This window comes from Macaca fascicularis, chromosome 8 (genome assembly GCF_037993035.2).
Source record: "Macaca fascicularis isolate 582-1 chromosome 8, T2T-MFA8v1.1".
In the NCBI taxonomy this organism is placed as follows: domain Eukaryota; kingdom Metazoa; phylum Chordata; class Mammalia; order Primates; family Cercopithecidae; genus Macaca; species Macaca fascicularis.
In genome coordinates, this window is record NC_088382.1 from 113,044,839 (window position 1) to 113,066,958 (window position 22,120).

The 22,120-nt window shown below is 35.8% G+C and overlaps 1 protein-coding gene across 1 annotated transcript in view; it reads left to right on the forward strand.

Annotated features, from left to right (window-relative positions):
- Positions 1–20,283, forward strand: part of DCAF13 (DDB1 and CUL4 associated factor 13) — a 27,485-nt gene extending 7,202 nt beyond the window's left edge. The window contains 8 exon segments of the mRNA XM_005596003.5: positions 3,666–3,755; positions 4,704–4,859; positions 8,538–8,615; positions 10,629–10,711; positions 12,710–12,874; positions 17,208–17,343; positions 18,790–18,953; positions 20,110–20,283. Coding sequence (XP_005596060.4) covers positions 3,666–3,755; positions 4,704–4,859; positions 8,538–8,615; positions 10,629–10,711; positions 12,710–12,874; positions 17,208–17,343; positions 18,790–18,953; positions 20,110–20,197 — 960 coding nt within the window. The 3' untranslated portion in view covers positions 20,198–20,283.
- The last annotated feature ends 1,837 nt before the right edge of the window (positions 20,284–22,120 follow it).

Sequence of the window (22,120 nt, forward strand, 5' to 3'; positions counted from 1 at the left end):
GGAAAATATAGAAATACAAAGATGTCAAGGATGTAGCCTCGGGGAATGCCCACCTCTGGGAAGTGGGAAAACTCTGGGAGTATCCAGAGAGCTCAAAGAATCTGAATGAGCATAGTGTCCTAGGAGGAAGGAATAGTCAGTTGTGTGAACTACTATAAAGAATAATGAGAAATAAAGACTGAGAAAAACATTTTAGGAATGTAGAGATATAAAAAATAGAAAGTTAAAGATCGTGTAATTCTAGTCTTTCACTTCTAACACTGTTAGTTTGGTGTATGTCTTTCTAAGTGTTTTGACCTACCTATACAACAGTTTTTGTATACTCATGCACTAATCAGTCAAATAGATCTTCCTTATTCTTGATTTACTGGTGACTTTTTAAAAAGCAGGTTGAACTGAGTTATAAAGTTTAGGTTACACTCTAGGTTGGCTGGGTGCAGAAGCCAGATTACAAGAGAATAATAAAGGGAAAAGATGACTTCTGGGAAACCTGATAACTACAATTTCAAAGATTGTCATGTGAAAAAGAAAATAGACTAATTTGTTGCTCCATAGAGGGCACTGGAAATAGGTGTTAATGTTAAAAGATTTGGTTTTGGTGTAAAAACTTATTTGCTGTCAAAAAGCAGAATAGGCTACCTTGCAAAGCATTCAGTTACTTTTCACTAGAGGGGTGCAGATAAGCTGCCTGACTCTGCAAGCCCAATGTTGTGCAAGGAATTGGTTGGCAAGTGGGAATGGATGGCAACTAAGGCTTCTTACACTTGGTTATTCTTTTGGATATATTGATTAATAGCTCAGCCAGAAGACTTAGTGTATTTTTTATTTATTTATTTATTTATTTTAATGCTTAAAATGAATAAAGGCTCATTTGCAGCATTATTCACAATACCCAGGATATGGAATCAACCTAAAGTGTCCAGCAGTGGATGAATGAATTTTTTAAAAAAGTACACACATGCGCACACAGGAATACTATTCAGCCTTCAGAAAGAAGGAAATCCTGTCACTTGCAGCATACATGAATGAACCTGGAGGACATGATGCTGAGTTAAATAAGACAAATACCACGTGATCTCACTTGTGTGGAATCTAAAAAAGCCAAACTCATAGAAATGGAGTAAAATGGTCATTACTAGGGGCTTTGAGGGAGGGAGATTGGGGAGATGTTGGTCAAAAGAGACAAAATTTCAAATGGATAGAAAGTGTACAACATGGTGATTATAGTTAATAACAATATGCTGTCTTGACAACTGCTATGAAAGTGAATTAAATGTTCTCACCACAAAACAGTAAGTATGTGAGGTAATAGATATGTTAATTAGCTTGGTTTAGCCATTCCACAGTGCCTACATATATCAAAACACAATGTTGTACATCATAAATATATATAACTTTTATTGGTAAATTAAATAAAAACATTTTAAGAAATGAATAAAGACTGAAAATGTTTCATATTCACCACTTATTTCCCCCACTTTATTTTTTTAAAGTGACAGGGTCTTGTTATATTGCCCAGGCTGGTGTTGAACTCCTGGGCTCAAGCCTGTCTCAGCCTCCCAAAAAGTGTTGGGATTACAGGCATGAGTCACCATGCTCAGTTCATTGTTTCTCCCTTTTTCAAAAAGATTTTTTTGTTGTTTTTTTGAGATGAAGTCTCTCTCCCTCCGTTGCCTAGGTTGGAGTGCAATGGCACGATCTCTGCTCACTGCAAGCTCTGCCTCCCGGGTTCATGTCATTCTCTTGCTTCAGTCTCCCCAGTAGCTGGGACTACAGGCTCCCACCACCACTCTTGGCTAATTTTTCCTTTTTTTTTTTTTTTTTTTGTATTTTTAGTACAGACGGCATTTCACTGTTAGCCATGATGGTCTCGATCTCGTGACCTAGTGATCTGCCTGCCTTGGCCTCTGAAAGTGCTGGGATTACAGGCGTGAGCCACCGCGCCCGGCCATGAAGATATTTTTGAGTAATGTGTGCTTTGTCAAAGATAAGACACGTGAAGACTACTTGCTGGTACAACTTTAAGAATGTTTTTAAAAAATTTAGTACACAGTGTTGCAAAACATAAACTTTTATTACATGAACTTCACTAAGATATCCCAATTTATAATACCAACAGTTCCTTCTTCAGCATAACCAGCCTGGAGATGAGATGTTGTTGTAGCCAGGCACATGTTCTTGTTTGGCTACTCATTTCTATAAAATGAGAAAACCTTTCCCAGAATTGGTGGTCTGCTGAGGTTTGTACTCAGTAGACTGCAGAACATCTTGGTCATTTACAAGGAAATTCAGTCTTGAGCTTGCAGACACTATCAGAAACTTGATGGAGGGATGCTGTCTTTAGGAATGGGATGCTCGGGGACACAGTTTACCCTGTGTTCTGTAGGTGCTAAAATGTCTCTTTGGGTCAAGCCAGGTCAGTCAAGACCTGGTACCTAGATTACATCTTACATTCTCCCGGTAGAATCAGGTTTCTAGAATTGAGTTGATAGTGCCAGTGGCTCAGATTCAGAGTTGTTAATGAGATGTAGCCCTATTAAATACTTTTTGTCTATTACAAGGATATTCTGTTCATTGGCATCCTCAACAAAAGACATCCCTGTGTAATCTTCGTACCAAAACCTTTCCTGATCACTTATCTGTTCTCATCTCATGGGCACTGTAAAGTGTTTTGCAAGAAGTGTTTTCCTTTTTGAATTTGCTGCAAGGAAAGAGCTACATTCATATTCTTCCCATAGATAAATATATCTTTGTTAATGTTTTTATCAAAAAGTGGATATAGATTGTATCTAATATATAAATGTAAGATTTCAAGTTAAAACTAGCAGTTTGGTATATATGTAGTTATATAGTACCACATTTATGATTTTGTTTTCAACCTCAAACTATATTATATGTTCTGTTTTGTGGTCTGTTTCACCTGATAGCTTGAACATGTCTGCCAAATACCCATGTCTAAATTACCATAGTTTGTTGCTTTGCCTTGATTTGGGCTAACGTGCCAACAGTTCAGCTCACTGTTGCTTTTTTACTATTTATGCAGCTGTCAGCACAGTGAAAAGACAAACTATGTCTTTACTAACATTATGAAAATAGTTTTGACCGTGTGGACCCTGAAAAGTTCTCAGGGTCCTCCAGAGGCCCAAAGTTCAGTTTGAAAACCACTGACTTAGTAGCTTCTGCAGTTCATGCAGAAAAGGACTTTATCTACTTCAGTATTATAACAATGCCTTCTCTCCAGTATTTTCATGTTTTTCATTTTATTTTTTACATTTAAAACTACCTGGAATTTTATTTTCATGTAGGCATCAAATTGGCTCAATTTTTTAAAATGACTAACCTGATATTATAATACCATTTTTTATAATCCATTTTTTCTCTAAGTTGAAATGCCATGTTTATCATAATATGCATGACCTAACTTTGCCCCGTTCTTGTTTTTCTTTTGCTCTACTCATTATATTTTTAGTTTTATGTACTTTATATATTTGTCACAAATCTCTACTAAAACAAGGTGGGATATAAATGCATCAATAAGTATACTGGAATGATATGGTATGTTATCTTTTTTAAACAAGATAGTTATAATTTGATATATGTGTTGGCAAGTTTTAATTTATAACTCTTGTTCATTATCATCATCATAATAAAACATATATTTCTAGGTTGGTGATGACAAAACTGTGAAGCAGTGGAAAATGGATGGGCCAGGCTATGGAGAGGAGGAAGAGCCATTACATACGATATTAGGAAAGGTACAAAAGTAAATTGACTAATAGCTTGCTTATTAAAATTATTTTATTTAAAATTATTTTATAGTTATAATTTCCAAAGATGGGGAAGAAGATGCAAATAAGAAACGAAAGACTTTAGGCTGTAATTGTTGACCCATTTACGCAATATTTAATGCAGCTAAGGTCCTTTGATGCTAAAGAATTTTAACAAGTTTTTTTTTTTGGTATTCGTTGTAGTAGAGTTTGATTTCTGTTTTTAGCTAGAGAATACAATGAAACATTTCCTATAGCAAGACCATGGAGAAAAAGATAGACGTTCAGAAAATGCTTCAGCTTGTCCGGTTTATATCATCATAGATCTTACACAAAACTCAGAATTTCTTAGTTGAAAGACTCCTTTAGGAAATGAAGAAATTTAATAGTATTATGCATCATGTATAAATCTTATTAATGTTTCTACCAAATTATTCTGCAAATCAGATGATGGATGGTTTAGTTTTATCTTAAGAATAATTTAGAACATTTGGCCTATCCATGTTTTATAATGTTTACATTTTTATATTCACCTAACAATTCCAAAATTAGATTTAATCTTTAAATTAAATATACATTTTAAAAATCACTTTGTCATTTCAATATTATAGTTAGTATATAATATATAGGTTCTGCTTTAGGTTTCAAGAAGTTCTAAATGTTCTTAAAGGGATAGGGGAATGCGGTATGAGTATGAGGTATAGATAATTTGTAGTTGGAAACACGTTAGTAATTTCTAAAACAAAATTGATTTCATTCTTAAAATGTCTTGTCTATGGTATTGTTTCCTCCGTAAGGACTTCAAAGAAGTTTCTTTGTGAACAGGACTTTTCTCAAAAAAAGATAGTGTAGATAAATATGTTTAAAATATTATTCTGCAGATTTGAATTGGTAATGAAAACAATCCTCTTCATAACAATCTTTTTGCTTTTAAAGACAGTCTATACTGGGATTGATCATCACTGGAAAGAAGCTGTTTTTGCCACATGTGGACAGCAAGTAGACATTTGGGATGAACAAAGAACTAATCCTATATGTTCAATGACCTGGGGATTTGACAGTATAAGTAGTGTTAAATTTAACCCAGTTGAGGTAATGTGTTTTTTTAAAGTATGTTTTGCTTTTTGTTTCCTTATTATTGCTTAATAATTTCAGTTCTGTTTAGGAAACTTTTGAATGTATGATAGAAACGTCTGAATTTTAATGGTGTTTTGGCATTTTGTCAATTTTCCTGATTGTATATGAGTTCTGATACCTTTGCTCAAATCCCAACATGTTTCCCAGCAGTTTAGTCCCAGATACTAGAGTTAAGCATTGTTAGAGGAGTGGTGTGTGCATTTCCCCATTGGGGTAAAATCCAAGTAAATATAGTCCTGTTTTAACTTTCGTTTTACTCATGCCTTCAACCTCATGTGCCATAGATTATGTCATTTTACATTTAGGAAAATGTTAATTTTTCTACCCCGCTTGGCGGTCAGAAGAAGGAGCATTGGACATCATTTTGTCTATTTGTAGTTGGTAAGGTACCAATGCTTCATAAAAACATTTGTGATTATTGTTGAACTGCATGGTAATTAGTTATAGTTATATTTTTCTTTGCTGAGAAGTCTGAATTGTGATTCCCAGTTCCTCCAGGCCTAAGGGAAGAGTTGGAGATTGGCCACTACATATTGTCTGTTTAGGTCTGAATTTAGGAATAGAGGCTGTCCTGAAGGCTAAGCTAGCCCTTGGACCCCAGATCTTTCTCTGAACTTTTTCTTAATACATAACAGTAAATGAACTGATTGTCCAAAATACTCAGTAGGGATACTTTTTTCCTGCTGAAAGAAAAGGCAATCACAGCGTATATAAGCCAATTTTAGCAGTTATTGTGAGGCTACCATTTTAGGTAGTATGAGAGAAAAATCCTAATATGCAAGTGTATGCTCTTAAAGACTCAACCTGATAAAGGGTAGGAAGTAAGGTTGAGTCAAAATAGGTATAAAAATTGTTTGTATGATGTACTGGAAAATGAGATGCTGCAGTGTGATGTGAGCTTGGCCTTGAGGAATTGCTGAGAAGTCAGAGGACACTCTTCCTGCAACTACCACATGCTCACACACACACACTTTCTAGAGAGGCTACAGGTCTAGAATAGGTTGGCAAACTAGTCTGTGAGCCACATATGGCCCCACTGCCTGTTTTTGTAAATAGAGCTCTACTAGAAGACGGCCATGTTCTCTTGCGTACATATTGTCGGTAGCTGCTTTTGTGCTATGATGGCAGAGTTGAGTAATTGCCACAGAGACCATATGGCCCACAAAACCTAAAATACTTACTCTCTGTCCATTTACAGAAAAAGTTTTCTGATGCCTGGTCTGGAGTATCTGTCTCTGTTACATCTTTCTCATTCTATCCTCCATCTTCCTTCCTTATGTTCCCCTTGGTTGTAGAAGAGAGAAATGGCATGCATGGAAAGGCAGCTACCCTTGCAGAGCAGGACCAACTCTAAAAGTTGATAACATATGTGAGCATTTTTTAAGTGCTCTCCAAATTGAAGATGGTGATGGTATTACTTACTAAAAAAAAAAAAAAAAGAAAACACACACAAACAAAACCCAAACAGACACTGGTTCTTACTATTTAGAGGAACAAAAAAGTCTTTTGCTTCTCTGTTTTGGTGAACATCTGTATCAGAAGAGCTGATCACCAATTCTAAAATCATAATTATTAGGGATGACCTAGTGACCGTGTTTTTCAAACTTGCCTGTATAACAGCTGTATTTGTTCAGCTGTTTTTTTGTTTTTTTTAATTACTATTAACCTTATGAACTTAGTGGTAAAAGTAAATGGTGTGCATGTCTCTTACCCTATTTTAAATTTAATGGAAAGGGCATGTTGCTGTGAACAAATGGAGTGTATTTGTCTCCTCTAATCATTAATAATTAATTTTCTCTAAAAATATTGAAGCGTAGAATTCTGGTAAAGCCAAAAGTTTATGCTGATCATTGGCACGTTTTACAGTGTGAAAGTTGGCATTTGGTCTAGGTAGATTGTTTTGCTTTGTTCAAAGTCTTTCTTTTTAGAAATGGAACCTGGTCAGACCCTGAGGTGACATTGACATAACAAGCCAAGAAAGGTTGAGGTACCTCACTAGGGAAGTCTCCGAAAAGCAGCCATTAAGATAGCAGGCTTTCAGAAAGAACTGAGAGGAAATCATGATCATAACATTAGCTTTATGATGTGTTATTTGAACTGTGTACAGACAGTAGGAGGAGTTAGCTGGCCATGCAACTATTTAGTAAATAGCTCTTCTTGCAGCCCCCATACTTGCAATAGGAAGTAATTGTGGGCAGAAGCCAATAGTTGTGAGTGTCAGGAACCATGAGTGAGGAGGAATGATGCTACAGAAAGAGGGTTTCAGGGATCCACTGGATGATAAAGGGCTTATTTTTACTTAATGCCAATGGGTTATGTAAGTACCATGCACATTTTTAATTGACTTACAAATAAAATAATTAGGCCGGGCGCGGTGGCTCAAGCCTGTAATCCCAGCACTTTGGGAGGCCAAGACGGGTGGATCACAAGGTCAGCAGATCGAGACCATCCTGGCTAACACGGTGAAACCCCGTCTCTACTAAAAAATACCAAAAAAACTAGCCGGGTGAGGTGGTGGGCGCCTGTAGGCAGGAGAATGGCGTGAACCCGGGAGGCGGAGCTTGCAGTGAGCTGAGATCCGGCCACTGCACTCCAGCCTGGGCGACAGAGCGAGACTCCGTCTCAAAAAAAAATAATAATAATTAGAAAAATCTTCAAACAGTTGGACAAAAGACAGGCCTAATTTATAGAGAGTTAAACATAAAGGAACATTTAACTACTAATAAAACAATAAATTTATACAGCTAGGAAATACTGTCATACAGATATTAACTTTTAAATGACACTACCCAGTGCTGCCCAGTTGCATTAAAATGGACGTATCCCACATTGTAGTGTATACTGGTACAGCTCTTTGGAAAATAATTAGCCCTAAATATCAAAAGCTATAAAGTTGTTCATACCTTTTGATTCAGTAATGTCATTCGTGAAATTTTATCCTAAGGAAATAATTCAAAAGAAGAGATAAATATGGGGGGGGGAATGTTTATTGAAGTATTACTTATAACAGTAAAAAACAGGAAACAAGTCTTAAGTTGAAGAGTGGATAAGTAAAATACATTTTATTACAAATTAGAACATAGTAATATCTGTACGTTATCATCCCTGACATCTAAAATACATGCATGGGGGCCGGGCACGGTGGCTCATGCCTGTAATCCCAGCACTTGGGGAGGCTGAGGCAGGTGGATCACGTTAGGTCAGGAGTTCGATACCAGCCTGGGCAACATGGTGAAACCCTGTCTCTACTAAAAATACAAAATATTAGCCCATTGTGGTGGCACACCCCTGTAATCCCAGCTACTCCAGAGGCTGAGGCATGAGAATTGCTTGAACCTGGGAGGTAGAGGTTGCAGTGAGCCAAGATTGTGCCACTGCACTCCAGCCTAGTGATAGAGCAAGACTCTATTTCTAAATAAATAAATAAATAAAATAAAATACAAGCATGGGGATTTTACAATGAAAATACTTGGTTTAAGTTGCTGAGATTATGGATAATTTATTGTACCCTCTTAAAATGGACTTTGTTTTTTAACATAAATATTAAGGGCAATTAAATAATTTGTTTACTGAATGGATGTGGTTTGCTGCCAGGTCTGGCTTTTAACCGGTGATTGTTTTACTTGTTTTTAGACTTTTCTCTTGGGAAGTTGTGCATCTGACAGGAATATAGTACTGTACGATATGAGGCAAGCTACTCCTTTGAAAAAGGTGAGTTTCAGTTTTGACTTTTGCTTCATACAGTTGGTATTATATATTCCTCTGTAAATAGAGTGACTAAAAATATGGAGCAAATATTTTCTCAGAATTAAAAAAATTTTTTATACAGATGTTCTTAGAACTCTCCATGATGATAACCATGTTCTTTCAGCTCCTCATTGCTTTTTAGAGACTCTTAAATTTCTACTGGGTATTGTATCCTAGTCATCATCCTTGTGTCTTCCATGATGCCAGTACATTTTAGGCCTCTAATTAATACTTACTGAATTGAAAGTTCTTAAGGGTATTGCATCCCGTTACTTAACCATGTAATAATATTCAAATAATATTCAATAAAATTCAAGCCCCATGATTATCATATGACATATACAGTATTTTATTCCAGAAAGTTTTAGAACTCATTCACATAACCAGCTTTTTTTTTGTTCAGTTACATGCTGATCAATACTAGTTTGATATTTAGGCAAGCACTATCCTGTTCAAAGTAACAGATTTCCTAACAATTCTAAAGTAGTAATTTCAGGACTTAGATATGAAAGCTAATAATACAACCTTATGCTAACTCTCAAGCGGGAGACAGGTACTGTCTATAAGTAAGGAAAGGAGTGCCATTGTAAGTAAAAGGGTGTAAAGTTTATTTCAGGTACTAGAATTTTGAGTGACAGAAAGGGCTGGACATCATTCAAATGCCACAAGTCTGTTTTCATAGTCCACATACAAAAGAAATGCTTTTAATACTTGCTTTTGTTATTCCTAAATCATTTTTACAACAGGTAATAAACTGGAGATACTAGGAGAGTACATTCATTGAAGTTTGAAATAGATAAATATGATAGATCTTCCCAAAGTACCACTTATATCATTTCACTCATTCATGTGATTTAATGGGAAGATCCTGTACGAACTTTGGTCTTAGACTTTAAGCAAGTTAACCTAATCTGTGTTTCTCCTGTAAAGTGGTGGTATTAATAACTATCTCACAGCACTTTGCCAAGAATAAAACATGATACTTGAAGCATTTAGCAGAATGCTGACATGAGGTACTAGTTTAATAAACGGTCATTTCTGCCCCCTCCCACCTACCTAACACTCATTCTGTTTTTTTTTTTAATTTAGTTTATTTTTCGTCGTTATTGCCTCCTGCTTTGCACATTCTCAGTTTTTAATGGAGCTCCATTAATTTTAGGTTGAAGAAAATGTAGCCTGGCTTTCAAGGTGCTCTGAAATCTGGTTCTAATTTGCAACTCATTTATTTCTTTTAGTCAGTAAGGTAACATGGAATTGGAGTTTGTTACATGTAGGTCACTTTGACAGATGTAGGGATTGTTAAACACTGCTACTTTCTATTGCTTCTTTGCTCTACTAGTCTATCAGTGTTTCTTTTATCCTTTCTCTCATAAATGTAGTAGTTCTTAATCAGGGGTTGTAGTCCCCTACCAGGTACAGTTCTGGGAATGCAAGAGGGACATTTAGTGGGAGGTCCCTGAGTGACAAAACATCCTACAGTGGATAGTCAATACACAACAAAAGATAATCCTGCTCAAAATGCCAATAGTGTTCCCATTGAGAAGCACTGAATTACTGATCCTTCACAGGTCAGTTCAAATCATACTTGTCTTTAGAAACAGTTCTCTCTGTTAACCCTAAGCTCACCATTAATTTTGCCCCTAATTTGATACTTAGTCATTTGTTACTTTATTGTTTATATTTTAACTTTTATTATGTGTCACATTTTTCTGACTAAACTATAAGTTGTTTGAGATAGGGGACTGGGAGTTAATCATTTCTGTTTTTATATTTACTACTATGCCTGTGTATTTAAGAAGCAATTACTGATTGCTTTCTCTTCCCATTGCACTGAGCTGAGTACTTTACACATAATAGGTGTGTAGGAAATATTTGCTTAAATCAGTGGGGGAAAAAAGCGAAAGGAAGTGGGAAATTCATCCATTTTAGAGGTAATTAATTTCATGGTAATGGGATAGTATATGCTTCCTTTCTCAGGTTATCTTAGATATGAGAACAAATACAATCTGTTGGAACCCTATGGAAGCTTTCATTTTTACAGCAGCAAATGAAGATTATAAGTAAGTTTCCCTCTTTTAAAAACTTGTGTATTTCTATCAGGAATGGCTTAATTGTATAAGTCGTACTAATAAAATATATACCACTAGGTAGGTATACCTATAAAGTTTGAAAACTCATTTGTTTAGCTTTAAAAAGTTTTCCAAATTGGAGAAGAACTTCTTAGAAAAGTATTTATTTTGTCAGTATTTAGAATGATGTAGACCAAGGACAGTAAACAACTAGTGGACCAAATCCTTTCTGTTGCCGGTTTTTATAAAGGTTTGTTGGAATATGGCCACACCCACGTATTTATATATTTGATATGGCTGCTTTTGTGCTATAATGCCTGAGTTGAATAGTTGCAGCAGAGACCTTATGGCCCACTTGCCTGAAAATGTTTGCCATTTGGCCCTTTACAGAAGAAGTTGGCTGATGTTTGATGTAGATCTTATAAATAATGACTGAAGCATACATGTTTTAATGGAAATGAAAATATCTGCCTGCAATGTTTGTATTGCAATGAGTATCAGGTAGCTGATACTCATGTAGTCATCAGCTATCACTATTCAGTCAGACGGAAGAAAAATTATGGTTATCTTTTCAGTATCCATATAAGGTAGGTGGGACATGCACGTTATCCCCTTTTTAAGATATTAAAGCAGGGAGATTAATCTCCCAGGGAGGAAAGGGTGTCTTCTCTTTTTTTTCCACAAAGCATTTATTATAGTGTTATGCCTTTGATAGATTCTTAATACATGTTTTTTTAACAAGGCAGAAGGTTGTTGGTGGATTGAACTTTAGATCTTCTGTATTATGTTCCATTATATAGATTTGAAAGCAAAAAAGTAGTATTAGCTCATAAAAGGATTTATTATATGATGTTTTAGTGGTGCCAACTAAAAGCATCTTTTATGACTTTCTGCTAAAAATAGGTTTAGTCCAGGAGTTTGAGGTTGCAGTGAGTTGTGATTGGGCCACTGCACTCCAGCCTGGCCAACAGAACAAGACCCTGGTGTCTTAAAATAATAAAAGAAGCTCAATTAGACTCTCATTAACTAGCAATACCAAACCACAGTAATTGAAGCTTTTTTTTTTTAACCTTTATTGATGTTTTGAAATTAAGTGACATCTTCCAGTTAAAGGCAATAAAAGATGAGTAATACAGCAAAAAATCCAAACGTTGGGATTTTATTAAGCATTATTTATAATAAAACATTGGAAACTATTAAAATATAGGGAAATATCATAAGGACAGAAAACCAAACACCACATGTTCTCACTTATAGGTGGGAATTGAACAATGAGAACACTTGGACACAGGAAGGGGAACATCACACACTGGGGCCTGTCGTGGGGTGGGGGGAGGGGGGAGGGATAGCATTAGGAGATACACCTAATGTAAATGACAAGTTAATGGGTGCAGCACACCAGCATGGCACATGTATACATATGTAACAAATCTGCATGTTGTGCACGTGGACCCTATAACTTAAAGTATAATAAAAATATATAGGGAAATAAATTATTTGAACTTATATATACAGCCATTAAAATATTTTCAAAGATTGTTTAATAACATGGGTAATGCTCATTAATATGCTACATGAAATATCAGAATATAGAGCTTTACATAGTATTTCAATTTCATTAAAAGTATGCATTTAAATAGTATGGTGAAAAGGTTTTTTAAAAAATTATGCTGCACTAAATAACTGGCCTCTGGGTAGCAGAATTAAAGGTAATTTTTGTTCTGTGTACTTTTTTGAAATTTCCACATTTTCTACAATGAGATTTATAAGGAGGAAAATGTGTCGGTGTATATGTAAGTGGAGTCTTAAGGCATCATAAAAACTGCTGAAATTTTTCCTTATCCCTCACCTGCTTGTGTACAGCATTGAGCTTTTTGTTTAGATGTGCATTGTTTTGCATATGGGTCTTGTTTTCACTGGTATCTTTTAGTCCTGCATATGGCATCTTTCTAGAAATAATGTGTCAAATATTTAAAAATTCTTTTACAGCTTATATACTTTTGATATGCGTGCACTGGACACTCCTGTAATGGTCCATATGGATCATGTATCTGCAGTGCTTGATGTGGATTACTCTCCCACTGGGAAGGAGTTTGTGTCTGCTAGTTTCGATAAATCTATTCGAATCTTTCCTGTAGACAAAAGTCGAAGCAGGTATGTGCCTACCAGTAAACCATTTATATTCTTAGGTCACAACAATGGGGATACATTCTGAGAAATGAGTTGTTGGGCGATTTCATCATTGTGTGAACATCATAGAGTGCACTTAAACAAAACTAGACGGTATAACCTGTTGCACGCCTAAGGCTGTGTGGTCATATGGTGTAGCCTGTTGCTGCTAGACTACAAATCTGTTCAGTATGTTACTGTGCTGAATACTGTGGGCAGTTGTAACACAGTGGTATTTGTTTATGTAAACATATATAAACATAGACAAAGTACAGTAAAAATCCAGTATTATAATCTTAATGGACCACTGTCATGTATGCACTCTGTCATTGACCAAAATGTCATATGACTATTTTTGTTTCATTTTTCTTTGTCCTGATTATTATTTATCTTTTCTGAGAGGGTACCTGAAGTTTAATAAAGTTTTTTGCCCCAATACAGTTTAAGAAAAATTAGTAATAATACATTTGTTACTTTTTACTTAGTCAAATCCAACTCTGTACACCAAACCAAAAATTAAAAAAGAAATAAAAGTAAGTTTAAATTGTCAAGACCATCCTCCTCGATTTTACTTTAGTAGGTGTATGGCTTGGTTGATGAGAGGTAGGAGATTTGAATACTCAGCTGTCCCATAGTCTCGTGTGTGTGTCTCATTCTGTAAGCACATTGAGTGTGATTCTAATATTTAATATTTGTATTGTGTTTTGTATAGTTTGGCCCTTTACTACATACTATATGTTATTAAATACAGTATCTATTTATACATCTATTGTATCATACTTTTGTGTAGAGGTAGTTTACCAGAAAATGATGGCATTTTAAGGAGTTTGCAAGGGGAATTTTGTTCTCTAGTTTTCGCTTCATAGACTGACTTTAAGTCCTGTACAGATACAGCCCCCTGTGTAGTGAATTATGGTTTACAAAGAGCTATTACACACATTCCCATTGTTCCTTAGTAATGCTTTAGATGTGTTCCTAGAAGCATGCATAAAATAAATCCAAATAAATTGAAATAATTTTTCTCAAAAAATTATGATAATTGGATGATTATGGTCATAGCCAATCTACTTATCTAACTCTTTGCTGTTTTACTTGTGATATTTGTGTCTTTTTCCACTGTAATTTGAGGAAGCCATATGAATTTCTAAACCATGTATCGTCATTGTCAGCAGATAATTGTCATTATCACTGTTTATCTGATTTTGAAGGTGCTTCAGTTAGAAGCGTACTGACAGGAGTGTTTTGATGACTTTGATCTTCATTTCATCATTTCTGTTGTAGAGCTTCTGCTATGTGTTCCTATGTGACTATTGCTTCCTTTGTCGCTGCCTTGATAGTCTCCTAATTGTCATGAGGGGTTTTTTGGGATTATTCATTTAGGCCCAAGGCAAGACTAATAGCTTTCATTTTTCTCACACCTCTGGAAAATGTTGAGAATCAAGAGAATATAGTCCTCCATCATTTCTTGGCACCACAACTTCCAAAGGTAGTAGGATAATATTTTTCCAACATGATACATAAGTACACGCAAAGAATGAGAAGAGAACAAAGAAAAAAACAGGACCTGTGATTCCAAAGGTCCAGCAGCTGAGTTCAGGCTGAATTATTCCAAAGCTAGCATGGACAGCTGAATGTAGGTCTAGCTAGAAAGCTCACATTATTCCAAAATTGTATAAAAGGGTTCTTCTATTTCATTTCCAAGGAATTGTCTCCTGATGTCGTTTGGAGGTTTTGTAATCACAGTCTTAATATGTGTTAACGTCCTGTTGTGTTTAGATATAAATGGTGTTCCCTCTGACCTTTGCCTTTATCTGCTGGAAAGCCAGTTCTAATTTGTTTCTGTGGTTTGTTTCCTATCATTATAAACATCAAATAGCTCGTGCTTGGATGAATAATCTGTATTTAAAAAATATTTTCCTTTAAAAGACCTTAAAATGGCTAAAGCATAATATTTTTAAAATAAATTTTGAGTAAATTTTTTAAAACTACAGTTAAGTCAGTATTTGAAAGTAGGCTTTTGTTGGAAGTTCATTCAGTATTTACTGAACAAACAAGTAAATTAATAGTGTTCACATGGAAAAATTAGTGTGACTGTGTATATAAAAAATTTAAGCCTTTGAAAATGTATTTGTCTCCTAATAGTAGAACTTTTTTTTTTTTTTTTTTTTGAGATGGAGTCTGGCTCTGTTGCCCAGGCCGGAGTGCAGTGGCCGGATCTCAGCTCACTGCAAGCTCTGCCTCCCAGGTTTACGCCATTCTCCTGCCTCAGCCTCCTGAGTAGCTGGGACTACAGGCGCCCGCCACCTCTCCCGGCTAGTTTTTTGTGTTTTTTTAGTAGAGACGGGGTTTCACCGTGTTAGCCAGGATGGTCTCGATCTGCTGACCTCGTGATCCGCCCATCTCGGCCTCCCAAAGTGCTGGGATTACAGGTTTGAGCCACCGTGCCCGGCCCCTAATAGTAGAACTTTTGGTGAGCTTAATAAACTTAGAATATATGCAGACATAAACATATCTAGAAGTTAAGAACTCAGCATAGTTTACCATTGAGGAGGATTCTCAGTTACTTAAGTGACTAATAACCATTGGATTTAACCGGTCTACTGCATGAACAGATTATGTTTAATGGTTATGGAAGCCTGATTGAATTTCCCTACTTCAAACGCATTATACTGCTTTGGAAAAAAGGGCTTCTTAGGTATATGGAGATTATAAGAAATGAGTCTTCAAAAGCAGAGCATTGAGGGGGAGAAGAAAAAGCAGTCTATCATCTAGTTTTCATTTTAATAGGACATTCTTTTTAATCATCTTTTAAAAATAAATTTCTTATGGTTTATCAAAGTGCTTAAAACATACCTATCAGAAACAGTGTAAAAGACTAGTTTTGTGAGTATGGTTGAGAGATTTCTTTTTTTTTTTGAGATGGAATCTGGCTCTGTCACCCAGGCTAGAGTGCAGTGATGCCACACGGCTCTCTACAGCCCCGGTCTTCTGGGCTCAAGTGATCCTCCTACCTCAGACTCCTGAGCAGCACCACACCTAGCTAATTTTTAAAATTTATCTTTAGTAGGTATGGGGTCTCTCTATGTTACGCAGGCTGGTCTTAAACTCCTGGGCTCAAGTAATCCTCTTACCAAAGCACTGAGATTACAGGTGTGAGCCACCACACCTTGCCTACTTTAGAGATATTTTTTATAGGTATGAATATTTGATTTAGTCATTCTGTTTTGAGTTTTCTTTTACTGTGCATAGTTTATTGAGCCTATTTCCTTTCTGTTTATATACTCTGCATTTTGAATAATTTAATCCAGACACAGAAATTTTATTTATCCAGAAGTTTCATCTTACTTTTTCTGACCTTGTATTTTACTTGCTTTTGAATGCCCTTCTTAACACTTACTAATATAGTATCACCTGTGAATTTAGCTAGCATATTTCACAGCCTTTCCTAATAGGTATTTGACATCTCCATTTATTAAATGATTCCTACCTCAACTTATCAGACACTTCTGTAGCCCTCCCTTTCTTTTCACACATGTAAATCATCAACTTACTTTAATTAAGGTTTTTTTTTTTTTTTTTTTTTTTTTTTTTGAGACAATTTCACTCTGTCATCCAGGCTGGAGTACAGTGTCATGAACTTGGCTCACTATAACCTCTACCTCCCAGGTTCAGGAGATTCTCCTGCCTCAGCCTCCTGACTAGCTGGGATTACAGGTGTGTGCCACCACACCCAGCTAATTTTTGTAATTTTAGTAGAGACAGGATTTCACCATGTTGGCCAGGCTGGTCTAATTAATTAAGCTTTTTAAACAATTTAACCAAAACAAAATTCTGGCATTAGATTCAGCATATCAGGAGGTACTCTTTGAAGACCATTGCATTTCTTTCTTTTTCAGTAAAATGAAGGGAGAAAAAAGTGTGTTGACCTGAATTGATTTGATACTGGGAAGAGGCCTTTTAAGATCAAATCCTTTCTTATTGTTACAAAGTTACCTCAGTTGAACATCATATTTTGTTTGCATTTTATGCTTTTATTCTGTGAACTTTTCTGTACATCTGATTTTGCTTAGTTTGTTCATATTTATTTCTCTTACTAGATAGTAAGGTCTCTGAGAGCGGAGATTTGTTTAATACCCCAGCACTTAACACAGAACGTTATTAGCTGGGTTCAATAAAAATGCATTGACAATAATTTGAATTTTTATTTTATACTCCTATAGGACTCAGAAATGATATCCTGATACTTAATAGGCAGTGGTTACTCAAAGAAAATCTGTACCAAAATCCAAAGGGTTTTAACTTAATTCCTTTTCTATAGGGAGGTATATCACACAAAGAGAATGCAGCATGTTATCTGTGTAAAATGGACTTCCGACAGCAAGTATATTATGTGTGGATCTGATGAAATGAACATTCGCCTGTGGAAAGCTAATGCTTCTGAAAAATTGGGTGTGGTAAGAGAATTCATTTTCTTTCATTGTCATAAAGCTGATTTCTAATTTTATTAGATATTACATTGTGAAAATTTACTTTTTGGTATTTTTGGGTATTTTGATCAAATTGACATAGCTGTGATAAAAAAATAAGTTAGCAATAAATGGACAAGGTTGTATTGATAATTATTTGTTTCATTCTGATCTATTGGAGACACTGTACATTCAAATTGACATTTAAGACCTTCAGAATACCTTTATTAATTCAGATGTTTGATAATATGGAGTCTTATTGGTATTTTGTGTTTTGCTTGAGGTAGGGACAGAAGATGCAGGAACTAGAAGCTCAGAACTTAAGAGCTTGTATCTCTTTTGTTAGAGAAATAGTCATCCAGCAACTCAAAGGCTGCAAGTCCCTGGGAGATCTTTTAATATCAAAGACACAATGGAATGTTTAATAAATACAGAAAGCTTCGGACTTTAAAAAAGATTCCATGAAAAAATAGCAGGTGTTATCACTGGCTAGTTACCTCCAGGATAGGGGATTATGGTTGATTTTGTTTTGTTCTTGATGTTTTTCTAAATGTCCCATATTTTCTATAAGAAACACACAAAGTGTTTATATTAGAAATAAATACTAAGTTTAAGAAGTAAAGAGTAAGTGTGAATTATTTCCTACTTAGCCCTGATAGGAAAATCAGAGGCAATTCTGTTTTAAGTTTAATGATTGATAAGTATTGCATTGTGCCTAGGTCCATCATTAAATGTTCCTCTAAATTATATCATCCTTAACATTTGTTTTTTTTGTTTGTTTGTTTGTTTTTTTGTTTTGTTTTTTGAGACGGAGTCTCGCTCTGCCACCCAGGCTGGAGTGCAGTGGCCGGATCTCAGCTCACTGCAAGCTCCGCCTCCCGGGTTCACGCCATTCTCCTGCCTCAGCCTCCCGAGTAGCTGGGACTACAGGCACCCGCCACCTTGCCCGGCTAGTTTTTTGTATTTTTTAGTAGAGACGGGGTTTCACCGTGTCAGCCAGGATGGAACATTTGTTAAACAAAGGCTAGTTCTTATGGAATTGGATACTTATTTTTACTTTCCTGTTTCACTATGTTTAACTCACCTCCCTACCCACCCCCAAAATTTTCAGTGAGTGATTTAGGTGCTTTTCTATGTTATTGATGCCTAGGGAAGGTTCAACTCAGTGATCCACACGGCCCTACTCCTTCAGCACTGCTGCTTTCTACTGGGTGGCATCTATTCTACATGGCGAGTGTGTTGTCTAAAAGGAAATTCAGTGCTTGCAGAACTAGTGTTACTAATATAACCTTGTAAAGTGTAGAGAATTACATTGGCAATTTTGGTTGCATATCATAAAAGTTTAGGTTTGGGGGAAAAGGGTGCTTTCTAGTTTCTTTATACTGAAGCAAAACAACACACTGTTCATTAAGATACTAAAATGTGTATTTTCAGCTTACATCACGAGAAAAAGCAGCCAAAGATTATAACCAGAAATTGAAGGAAAAATTTCAGCATTATCCTCATATAAAACGTATAGCTCGTCATCGACATCTACCAAAATCTATCTACAGCCAGATTCAGGAACAGCGCATCATGAAAGAAGCTCGTCGACGAAAGTATGTTTTGAGGCATTTGACTCTATCTATTACCCTTTTCTGACTTCTGCTCTAATCTCACCGAAAACAAACAACTGCCATTCAAGGGAGTAGTTTATGTGCTGTTATTTAATGGTACATTAGTGATGTGTTTGAAGACTTCTACAGAAGGCCTTTTTTTTTTTTGAGACGGAGTCTCACTCTGGAGTGCAGTGGCACAATCTAAGTTCACTGCAAGCTCCGCCTCCCGGGTTCATGCCATTCTCCTGTCTCAGCCTCCTGAGTAGCTGGGACTACAGGCACCCGCCACGATGCCCTGTTAATTTTTTGTATTTTTAGTAGAGACGAGGTTTCACCATGTTAGCCAAAATGGTCTCGATCTCCTGACCTCGTGATCGCCCACCTCAGCCTCCCAAAGTGCTGGGATTACAGGTGTGAGCCACCACGCCCGGCCCAGAAGGCCATTTCTTTTTCCTTTTCCCGATAAAGGGAAGCAATGACTATCTGAGAATGGGAGAATTTCCATTACCTGTTTTTGAGAATATGTTTAAAGGACAAACAAGGAAAATGAAATACCAAAATAAGAAAACACTTGCTCATATTAAAAAATTATTGTAAATAATGTTTTAAAAATAATTTCTGATGTAGCTGGAATTCAGAGATTTTGTGTACTTCCAAGTTAAAGAATTAATCTATAGTAGAGCTCTTAAGTAAAAGTTTTCTAATATACTTTATTATAACATGACATCTATCATTTTGGATATAGAGCAGAGCTACTGCCACTACCACCATTTCCCCTGTGAAATATTCTTTTCTTTGAAATATTTAAAGTCAGGCATGAAATTCTAAGAGGTCTTTATTTTTCATTTAGAATATACAAATGGCTATTATTTCTCTGTCTTTGGGTAGATGTTGCGGTAGAATCACTTTTAGAAATTGTATTAACTGTGGCAGGTTTTTAGACTTAGTAAAGGACCCTGTTAGGTAAATAGGATAAGAAGCAATTAAATAAGTAAAGTTGATTTCTTAGTACTAAATTCCTTTCACCTATTGTCGTTGTGAAATTATTTTTTTAAATAGATGTTTTTCTAGTGAAAGAAAATGCTTTGATTTTTCTGAGAAAGTTTTAAGATGAATTCTCATAAACTTGCTTATATTTTATATATTTTATTTCTAGGGAAGTGAATCGTATTAAACACAGCAAGCCTGGATCTGTGCCAATTGTGTCAGAGAAGAAGAAACATATAGTGGCAGTTGTAAAATAATTGGTATTCCTAACAATCCTGATGTATAATTATTTGTTACTTTTGATTTGAGAACTCTACAAATAAAAGTGCTGGTACTAGATTAATTGCAGACATTTTAGTTATATGTGTAGAGCTTTATTGTTACTCCTTTTAGCTACCCTGAAAAATGATCCCTAAAGGTGGCCTAGTTGATAAGACTATCTGTTTTATCCTTAATCTGCATTCTTCTTTCATTGTAGAATACAGTATTTGCAACTCATTTTTTCTTGTTTTTATTACAGATACACTTTTTCTTTCTGATCCATTATTGTAGACACTGTACCTTCAAATTGACATTTAAGACCAAACCATCTCTTACGTTATCTTTAATATTACTTTGAATAATGATTGCAATGTTTCTTCCTATGATTCCACATAACATTTAGAATAATGATGTCAATTTTTTACAACTAAATTTATTTCTAGTGCTTATATTTGGCTTTTTGACTCTTTCAAAACAATCAGCCTGCATTTATATAACTTTTATAAATAATAATCTAATTTGGGTCAAGTTAAGATATTAAAAGTTCCTTTCAGCATTGAAACTTTGGCCTAATTTTGGTAAATAATTTTCAATTTCACTAAATCCTAAATAGCTGTGTGACATAGGTTTTTTTTTAATCATCAACTTAGTAAACTTTATTATAAATATGTATAAATCCAAATTTTAGGAAATTGTAAGTAAAGAAGAGATTTTAAAATCCAAAGAAAAGAATGTGTTAAGAATACAGTCATCACTCTGTATCTGTGGGAGATTGATTTCAAGACCTACAATGGATGCCAAAATCCAAGGATGCCCAAGTCCTTGGTATTAAATGGCATAGTATATGCATATAACCTCTGCATATTCTCCCAAATACTTAAAATCATCTCTAGATTACTTATAATACCTAATACAATGTAAATGCTAAATAAATAGTTGTTATACTGTATTGTTTAGGGAATAATGATGAGAAAAAAAGAGTCTGTACATGTTCAGTACAGATGCAATTTCTTTTGTCCAAATGCTTTTGAGCCACAGTTGGTTGAGTTTATGGGTTAGGAACCCACAGATATGGAGGGCCGACTGTACATTATCATTTATAGGAAAAATGTGAAGTATGCACGGGAATGATAAAGATCAAAATCAAGAGTGGGAGGAGGATGCAGTCGGTGCAGTACACAGGAGATTTCAACTCTTTTGGTAACATTTTCTTTCTTAAGCTGCATTTTTTTTCTTTTTTTTATGCTTTCTTGGATATCTGATATATATTTTTCTTAAGGCTGGTAAGGGATCAACCATAGTTTTTAATTCTGATGATTTTTTTTTTTTGAAACTGAGTTTTGCTCTTGTCACCCAGGCTGGAGTGCAGTGGCACAATCTCGACTCACTACAGCGTCTGCCTCCTGGGTTCAAGCAGTTCTGTTTCAGCCTCCCGAGTAGCTGGGGTTACAGGCACCCGCCACCATGCCCAGCTAATTTTTGTGTTTTTAGTGGAAACGGGGTTTCACCATGTTGGCCAGGCTGGTCTCAAACTCCTGGCCTCAGGTGATCCACCCACTTCGGCCTCCCAAAGTGCTGGGGTTAGAGGTGTGAGCCACCATGTCCAGCCTGATGATCTATTGTAGGACTCAAATTACTTGATTCTTAGGGTGAACGAAGTTCACCTGTGCACCTGTATTGCTGTTAGTTTGTGTGTGGTTTCAAAGAATATGCAAATACTGATCCATAAATGTGAGCTCCTCTGTCAGTTTGAGCCCTTCAAGAAACAGATGACTAGATGGTATTAGACATGCAAGAGATTTATTGGAGGAACTCACTTGTATAGGACAAAGGGGAGGGAGTAGGAGTAGGCAGGGAGAGCCTTCAGACTACCGTAAACCTAACACCTGTGATAAGAGAGGGAAGGAGGATTGGTAGGA